At 43.4% G+C, this 9239-nt stretch overlaps 1 protein-coding gene across 2 annotated transcripts in view; it reads left to right on the forward strand.

Moving 5' to 3' along the window:
• The first annotated feature begins 3988 nt into the window (after positions 1 to 3988).
• The window catches only part of LOC147024197 (glutamate receptor ionotropic, NMDA 2A-like), a 354309-nt gene continuing 349058 nt past the window's right edge, over positions 3989 to 9239 (forward strand). For both annotated transcript variants that reach the window (XM_085883870.1, XM_085883871.1), the window contains exons 1-2: positions 3989 to 4956; positions 6407 to 7005. In XM_085883870.1, coding sequence (XP_085739996.1) covers positions 4549 to 4956; positions 6407 to 7005 — 1007 coding nt within the window. In that variant the 5' untranslated portion in view covers positions 3989 to 4548. The remainder of the gene's footprint in view (positions 4957 to 6406; positions 7006 to 9239) is intronic.

Here is a 9239-nt window from a genome sequence, read left to right on the forward strand (position 1 = left end):
GTACTTGCTGTGTGCCAAGTTTCAATTTTTTCCTTGTTTCGGTTTCAGAGATACGGAGGTCCAAATTATTTTCCGTTTTTACAATAAGGCTGCCACACCACATGATATATGACGCCATAATTATCACAATAACATTCTACATGAGTAGTCTCACCAATGGTGAAAATTTCGTCTCAATCCGCCAAGCGATTGTGGAGAAAAACATGAAAGTTAGGTGCGGACAAACAAACAACAAACAAACAGACAAATGAAAAATCACTCATGGAGTGATAACTTGGCAAAACGGAATAGCACTCCAGATAGATCATACCTCCACCAGACTGAATAATTTACATTTTGTATGCCACTGATAGGTCAGATATGATTCCGGACCTTAACAAGAATCAAATCGGCTTGTTCTTGTCACCTAACCAACTCTTCCACCTCGTTTTGTCACAAGTCGTCCACAACTTTTAGAGATAACATGCTATACATAGTTTTTGGATCCATATCTCAATGGTGAAGAATCATTTAATAATTAAATAATTATTGTATCCAGATGTGGATTTGGATCTCCACCAAAATTGATTTAATTCTTCCGAGTGGCTCTCCCAACCTGTCCACCAAGTTTCGTGTGAATCTTTCCATAACCTTTTGAGATATCGTGTGATATATCGTTTTTGGCTCCATCTTCTAAAGGTGAAGAATCAATTAAAATGAAATAATTGTTGTATCAAGATTTGGATTCGGATCTTCACCAAAATTGAATTAATTCTTCCTGGTGGCACTTCCAACCAGTCCACCAAGTTTCGTGTGAATCCATCCATAACCGTTTGACATATTGTGCTATATATCGTTGTTGTCCCTCTCTCAATGGTGAAGAATCACTTGAAAAATTCTCAGATCTGGATCTGGATTCGGATCTTCACCAAAAATTTAGCGTTGCCATTCTTGGCCAGTCACCGACACACAAAAAAATTTCAAAACGATTTCTTGAAAACTGTGGCCAAAAATCGTGTGACAAACAGACAAACAAACAAAGAAACAGACAGACAAACGTGACAGACCAACATACTTGGAAAAAGAAAAAATTCCAATTTTTCTGTGTGTGCCAAAAAAAAAGAAATGTGCCAAGAAACAAACAAACAGACCCAAATGAAATACTCTGTTGTTCGGTAAGGGTAACAAGCGAGAGCAGATCCGGTCTCAAGGAACATTTCATTTGTTTCCCCACGGGCTTCTTCAGGCCAAATGTGTATGATATTGCTCAACATTTTTTCTGTATTCGCATCATTCTGTATTCGCAGGCCACATTCGCTTCAAAATGTGAAATGCGAAGTGTGACAATAAAGTTGCATGAATTGATTGATTCGAAGTAAAGAAATAAAACAGTTTTATCTGACGAAATTTTGATGATTCTGTGTTTTATAATGCGACGGAACAAGCTTGAGCTACAATCTTTATTGTTGCTCAATAATACAGCTTCATTGCAGGCCACCGTTGGATTAGCTTATGCACTTTTGGTTTTCTTCATAGCCTTGCATGATATGTACAATGAAAGCTTGTGAAAACTCATTCGAAAATATCAATCCTTTCATGAATACATTTCTGAATCCGACAAAGGATCGCGATACAAAATGTGTTCGGTTTATTTGAGATGGAGAACCAGGTATGACAATGGATGTGTGAACTCTGCCATTGTTCTTCAGTGACCCTCCATGCAGTGCCAGCAGGATTTTCAGCAAAGTAAGATGGCTCTCCGAGAAGTTTGGACGTTTCGAACCTTTGAATAAAACTTTGATCAAGTCCTTATTTGCTCCCCAAAAAGTCGATTACGACTGGACTTTTAAACTTTTTACTAATCAATTATTTGTCTTTATACTAATCAATTATACCAGTCCAACTACTGGACTGTGTATGTATATATATATATATATATATATATATATATATATATATATATATATATATATATATATATATATATATATAACGATGATATCTTGATATCTTAACAGCCAGTTAGGAAAAGTTTTTGCGAAATCCTTTCTTTTTCCAGCTTTGGCCTGACTTTCGACTGAAGATGGAATTTGCAATTTGTTCCAAGGTGCCAACAATAACTCACCTACTCTCCGTCAAAGGCACAGTGAGATCTTTAAGTCCACCAACTAATGCAAGCAGACATGACACTCAGTTTAACGTCCAACCGAGTGTCAGCAATGCACCAGTCCAACAGTTTATAGTCTGGTCAGGAATCAAACTAGATAGCTCAAAGGTAAATGTGCTACCTCTTGACCATACCGTTTAACACTGTAATTATATATACAATATATTTGTATGTTTTTTTTTTTCTTCGTTTTGTTGCAAAGTCTGAACAGGGCTGGCAGGGTGGCCTAAAGGTACACATACTCGCCTCCAAAAGCTGTCTCATCAAAGTTGATTCGTCAATATGTGTGTCATCATTCGGATTGACATTGAACTGGTATCCCTTCGGCAAGCATTCGTTGGTGGATGTTAAAGATCCTATGGTGTCCTTCACACAGAGTGGGCAAGCTATCGCCAGCAATGTGGCCAAATTACAAATTCCCGCCCTTCCCTTCGTTGATCGTCAGACCTGGCCAGCTGGGTAGTGAAAGATTTGGGTCTTGCTCCCCTCCTGGCCAACTCCACAAGAACGTGGGAATAATTGTGGCCATTAAAGAAGAATAATAGGAGTTGCAAAGTCGGAGTGAAATTTTGTGTGGGTGATGGCACAATGAAAGTTTTTATTTGATTGCATTCCCTTCATTATGCCTGGTATTGGCTTATTGGTTAGGGTGATGGGCTTGGGATCCCAGTGGTGTTGGCTTATTGGTTATGGTGGTGGGCTTGGGATCTTAGTGGTTTGGCTTATTGGTTAGGGTGGTGGGCTTGGGATCTTCGTGATGTTAGCTTAATGGTTAGGGTGGTGGGCTTGGTATCCGAGGTACCTGAGTTCAAATCCCGCTTGGCTGTTGAATTAATACCTGGTGAGGTTGACTCAGCCTATCATCCTTCTGACGTCAGCAAAATGAGTGCCAGCTTGCTGGTATCCTGTGTTGGAGTGACGACCAATCCAGGATTGTGCCCAATAGCCGAGGAGACTGCGTAAGCAGCACCAACACTGTGCACAGAGTATGGTCCCAATGGATGGGTTCCCTTCATTCAATTCGATCGGAAAATCCAATAGGGTGCGCTGGTCCTAAAATGTGGTCTGGCAGTGTATGTTTGTATGCGTGCCCATATCTACCATTGCTTTTACCCACCAGTTTCTCGCTCTCCACTGCACATCAGAGAGCCTCCCCTGCAGGAGCTGCGCTCAAATAGCGGCTGATCCCGATGACATCCAAATCCTGGATGTTGAGCGTTTTTGAGAGCAAGAGAGTCGTTGAGCTGGAAGAGCACAATACTTCACCACTTCTCTTCAAATCCCATAGAACCACCCAATGGTGGTTTGTAATTCTCGTCGCGACCTCGGTTTTTTTCGAACCAACAGAGAACGTCATGAGTGCGGCATTGAGGAAGATGTGAGAAATGTCCTCGGGGAAAGTGAAATTCGTAAGGGGTCACCAAAGCAGGTGTAATGACCGGTTTAATTTTGAATCCATCGTGTCCTTGCAGGAGACACCATTGGGATCCGCGGGTGTTTCACGCTCGCAAGAACCTTCCACATTGTTCCCGCGCTCAGAGCGGATGCGTTGCGACGCTGCGCCGTCTCGCTTGAGTTATCTTCAAGGTGAACGGTCGTTCCAGTCTCTCCGATGAAGCATCAAGCTTGAGGGAGACGCTAGGGTTGGTATTAGGACCGTTAAGGTGTACGAATGTATTGGGAGGAGAACTCGCTGTGGGTGAGAGACGAACCGTCGCTAAAGTTTGTTTTCCGCTTATTGAAGAAGCCGCGGCTCCTTGGATGGATGTTCTGAGCAGCCTAGCGTTCAGGGTTGGTTGGGGGTTGGGGTGGGGGTTGTGGGGGGCTCTGGAACAGTGAGGATGGGTCAGAGCCCAGTTTAGCGCATTCCATTGCGCCAGATGGCTCATGTTTACCCGCTGGAGTGATTCCGCACCGGTGTCTTCAGGATCATGGGATAAACGTGTTTGCAGGCAACTGGTGATCTCGGTCGTGCGAGCTGGGGTGCGCGGTTCGTGTTTTGTATTCACGGCACCGGGCGCGTTCAGCACAGCGGAGAGCTCCTAGCAGGGAGGCGAGATCAATCGCCAAGGAGAGGAGCGAGGAGGGGTCGGAAGAGGAAAACGCAGTCGAATAACCGTGGCCACGGAGCGCTCTAGACCCCTCGGAGGGCGCGCTGCGGCAAGGGCATGGCGGGTGGAGACAGGATCCTGGTGCGGTCCAGGAGAGCACCGGTGGAGGTCATGGGTGTTCATCCGTTTCGTAGTGAGTTAGACCTTGGGGTGTTCTTTGGAAAGTCTTGAGTGTGAGTGGAATGATTTTTCAGAAGGTTTGGAGGGAGCAGGACGGGGCTCGGCAACATTCTGGAGTCCTGGGGACGAGGGTTCAATTTATGATGTGACACAGCCAGAGCCTTCTGGAAAATGTGCCGTGGAGCTTTGCGCGCTCTCCTGCCTTGGTTGCTGCTCTTGAGCGAGACAGGCTTCTCGCTGTCCCGACCGAACGGCTACCCTGTGCTCAACATCGGGGTGGTGTACGAAGGCACACCCTCACAACGAGATGAACTCAAACGCGTCTTGAGCCACAGCGATGTGCTCAACTTCCCGCTGGACATCAAGGTTCGTGTCGCAGAGGGAATAAATGCCACGAACCCACGGGACGTCATAAACCAGGTGTGCGATCTGCTCTCCAGCCTCACCTTCCATGGTATCATATTTGGTGATGAGACTGAGCAAGAGGCCCTGGCACACATCCTGGACTTCATCTCCTCCCAGACTCTTGTGCCGATTATCGGCATCCGTGGTGGATCTGCAGTGGTCATGACCAAGAAGGTAGGGGCCGACTGATAATTATCGCTCTCATGGACTATCCTTCACATATATCTCTACTTTCATTTCCTTCTCCTTCGGCAAGTCTGTCGCTTGATCACAAACTACCATATGCTAACTTTGGGGGAATTTGGACCTTTTTGAATTTGTATAGCCATCATGAATGTACATATATATATATATATATATATATATATATATATATATATATATATATATATATATATATATATATATATATATATATATATATATATGAAATTGGGTTTATGGGTCGAACGATTCCTTGGTATGATGACCATACAATTTGTTTCAGATGTTGACAGCTGCAACTCATATAGCTAACAGCGAAGGTTGGAATTAAGAAAGTCCCGAATGGGTCCATCAAACCATGTTCTCCCTTCATCACAACTTAACATCTGAAATTTGCCTTTATTCACAAAATTGTTATCAGTTATCGTCTGTGATTTAAATAACGAAAATTGGTGGATGTTGTGCGTCGTGTTTTATAGTAGAACACAGTCATTGGAAATGTAAAGCATTTAATATGAAAGCAACTACCTGTAGCTGTCTTCTTTCTTTCTTCTGTTTTTCTGTTCTTGTATGTTGTTGGTGGCCTGCAGGATAGCTTAGAGGTATGCGTACTTGGCTTTGCGCTTCTTAGCCTGCGTTTGAATCTTGACCAAAGAGCAAAACCCTCATCCTGGTGTTTCACATGACGGACGGTGATTCAACTTGTGTGCCATCCATCGGGAGGACGTCAAACTTGGGGTCCCGTCTGTCAGCACTGGTAGTTGGTTGGTGGATGTTGAGGATCGCATGGTGTCTCCTGAAGGATAGACGAGTTATCGCTGGCACCTAAAACAAATTCCGTCTGCATTCAGTTGCTAGAATCCTGTGATGGAGTGGTCACCCCTCTAGAATTGGTCTAGCCTTGCAATTTTCTCATCAGGTCATGAATGCCCTATGCCTCTATTGTTATTGTTATTATTATTATGATTGTTATTATCTCAATATGGATTATTCTCCTCCCCTGCACTGCAGCAGGAACCTTGCCATCTCCGTGTGCATGTATATGTTTATACATTTGTACGTGTTTCGATAAAACTTCCACTTGCCAATGATTATTATTATATACTTTCCAAAAAAAAAAAAAAAATCAAATTTAACTGTAGTTATGATGAAGTAATTATTATTTAATTACTGGAGATGATACAGACATTTTACACATCCTTTGCTGTAAAGAGAAGGGTCGTTATCTGATTTGGAATCCAGGTATTCTGGGTGTGATTCAGTTCCCCTTATCGGTTCACAATGTATAGAGAATGGAGAAAGCAATTTGCAAATCCAAGAGGATGTCTTTGTTGGAACATATGTCTGTAGCTTGAAGTGCCTGCACAATGTTGCCTGCACAAATAAGTGTGCTTTCCTTGTATAATGCTTGCATTTGCAGGAAGAAGAGTCGATATTTCTGCAGTTTGGTGCGACTGTGCAGCAACAATCACACGTCATCGTGCGAATTATGGAGGAGTACGGATGGAGTAGCTTTTCTATCGTTACGACACATCACACGGGCTACCAAGACTTTATCCGCTACCTTCGCGTCACGGTGGAAAGCAGTTACCTGGGGTGGCATATGGACACGATCCTGACCATCAACCTCGCATATCGGGCGAGCGAGCTTAAAACCAAGGCGTTGCTTCGAAAGATACACACCCAGGTCATTGTTCTCTATTGCTCCAAGGCCGAAATTGTGCCATTGTTTCGCTTGGCCGACTCGGTCGGTCTCACTAACTTTGGTTATGTGTGGATCGTTCCGGGGTTGAAGGCAAATCTCAGAGAGGCCGTTCCGCGTCAGTTCCCGGCTGGCATGGTGGCCATTTCGTATGACGAGTGGCAAAGCAGTCTTGTTCACCGTGCCATGGAGGGTGTGGCTGTCATTGCGATTGCAGCTTTCAATATGTTTGTAGAAACGGGCAGCGTCCCAGACACCACCGTGAACTGTGACAACGCGGGATCCTCCAACGGCTCCCACTGGGCAACCTTCCACAGGTAGAGAGCCTCTTCATGTTATTGCTTTTGCCTCGTATTATAACTCACAAAATGATGCACATCTTCGTTTGGATCATTTCTTGATATATTTCCATGTTCGAATGACCTTGTGCACTTGGGTCATTGAATACTACCCATTTTGGGTGGGCTTCCATGGTAATGCCCTCTTTTGGGTTTTGATTGTTTTGCCAATGACACCATTCGTTCTGGAACGGTCGTTCAAAGACGGTGTGTGTGCTATGCAGCCCAAGGCAGACTTTAAAATCTGGACGAGGTACCGGTACACAATGGCCTATTGTTTTGAAAGGGACTGTGAGATCATTAATCACATCCACAACAGCGAGTGCTAGCAGATAAGGACATACAGTCCAAACCTCTTAGCAACTTTACCGAAACCGAGAGAGTGCATCAAGCAGGCATCAGGATTTAAAGCATCATCGTAATGATCATTATTCATATCCTGTTGCATCTCGGCATACTTCCTTTGGTAGAACTCGTATGCACCTATCTGAAATGATTTTGTTATTTTGTTGAATAGTTATATCCTACATATTGGAACACCATATATGTAAATCTGCCATGAATATACATACTGCCTTACCTTGACAGGTATAAAAGTGCACCAAGCAACAACACCACACTATTTTAATAATTCATACATGATGGAATATTGTTGTCGACCTCCTATAAACCTTGTCTGTGTCTATTCTGTTCCCTCCATTGAGATTTCAAACTCTATACTTTGATGCTTCAAAGGTCTGTACAGGTAGTGGACAAAAAATAGAAACACCTGGGTAAATAAAGGACACCACACAACAGTTTCCACGCAGGTGTGGCCCATGTGTCAATTTAGCACATAACATCCCAGCATGCTTAGGTTCATGCATAAATATGCTGCACCAGCCTGGTTGCCTGTAATTATGGCGAACATGACTGCAAGAGGAGATCCCCCAGTGCCACCATCCGCAGATCATATGTGGTCACCCAATGGTTTGACGAGCATGACGTTGATGTTATTCATATGTCGTGGCCTTCCCAGTTCCCAGATCTGAACCCATTCGAGCATTTATGGGATATTCTTGAACGACGCCTGAGACATCATATTACCACCTTCATCAAGCAGGTGCGAGTTGATTGACTCTCTTGTGGTGTAATGGTGCCGCATCCCTCCTGCAGAATTCCAGATGCTGGTGGACTCCATGCCACGGCACGTACAGGCCATACTGGCCACCTGTGGCGTTTCAAATTTTTTTTGTCCACTACCTGTATGTTTTGAAACAACCATCTCTTGGTTTACGTGAGGATGTGACATATGATGCTGGAGTGATGTGGGGCCCATTGACCTTTGATCTTCACATTTATCTTTGTGATCATCTGTTTTGGACCTTAATGCATATTATGAACCTCCTTGCACAATCAACCATGAATCCATCTATACTTGTTTAACGATCTGTAGATTTAAGTCGTGCTCAAATTTATCCATTATCAATGCCTGAGTGATGTGAATAAAGTCAAAAAATAATATAATTGTGTAGAAATCTCCATGATCGTTTGGGTATTTTTCAGCTATATAGTTTAATTCCTGCAACGAATCGTTAGATCTCAGAAGTTGCCGAGAATTTTCGAGATGACTTTGTTTGAAATGTAGCTGATCACTGACGTTATTGGAAGTGCATGACGAAACTCAGAAATCGTGGGACCTTTTGACCCCTTATTTAAATAATTAGAACTTCACGATTTCCATAGGGCAGAATGATTTGTCATGGCTTGACGAATGATAATTAATTAGTCAAATAATTAATACTTAACTCAGCAAATCAATACATCCATGAAAATTAATAAGCATGACTTGCAGTGTTTTACTCATTTTCTTCCTCTTCTTCACACACACACACACACACACACACACACACACACACACACACACACACACACACACACACACACACACACACACACACACACACACACACACACACACACACACACACACACACACACAATTGGAGGAAGATTTTTTGAAAGGGGGATGGAGAAATCAAGGCAATGGATGCATACTCTCTCTGATGCTGTGAACGCGAAGCCACCAAGCGTGTGGTTTGGGGCCCACTTTAGGACTTCAGAAGCTTTGGGATTTTCGATGCTCTCACGTGTACTTTCAGCATGTCATGAGCACATTGGTCACATGTTTGGAGGGAAAAACAAATCACAAGGTTCCATTGTAAAATACATTT

The sequence above is a fragment of the Eptatretus burgeri genome, chromosome 6 (genome assembly GCF_056783735.1).
Source record: "Eptatretus burgeri isolate ZD-2024b chromosome 6, Ebu_testis_v1, whole genome shotgun sequence".
NCBI lineage: Eukaryota > Metazoa > Chordata > Myxini > Myxiniformes > Myxinidae > Eptatretus > Eptatretus burgeri.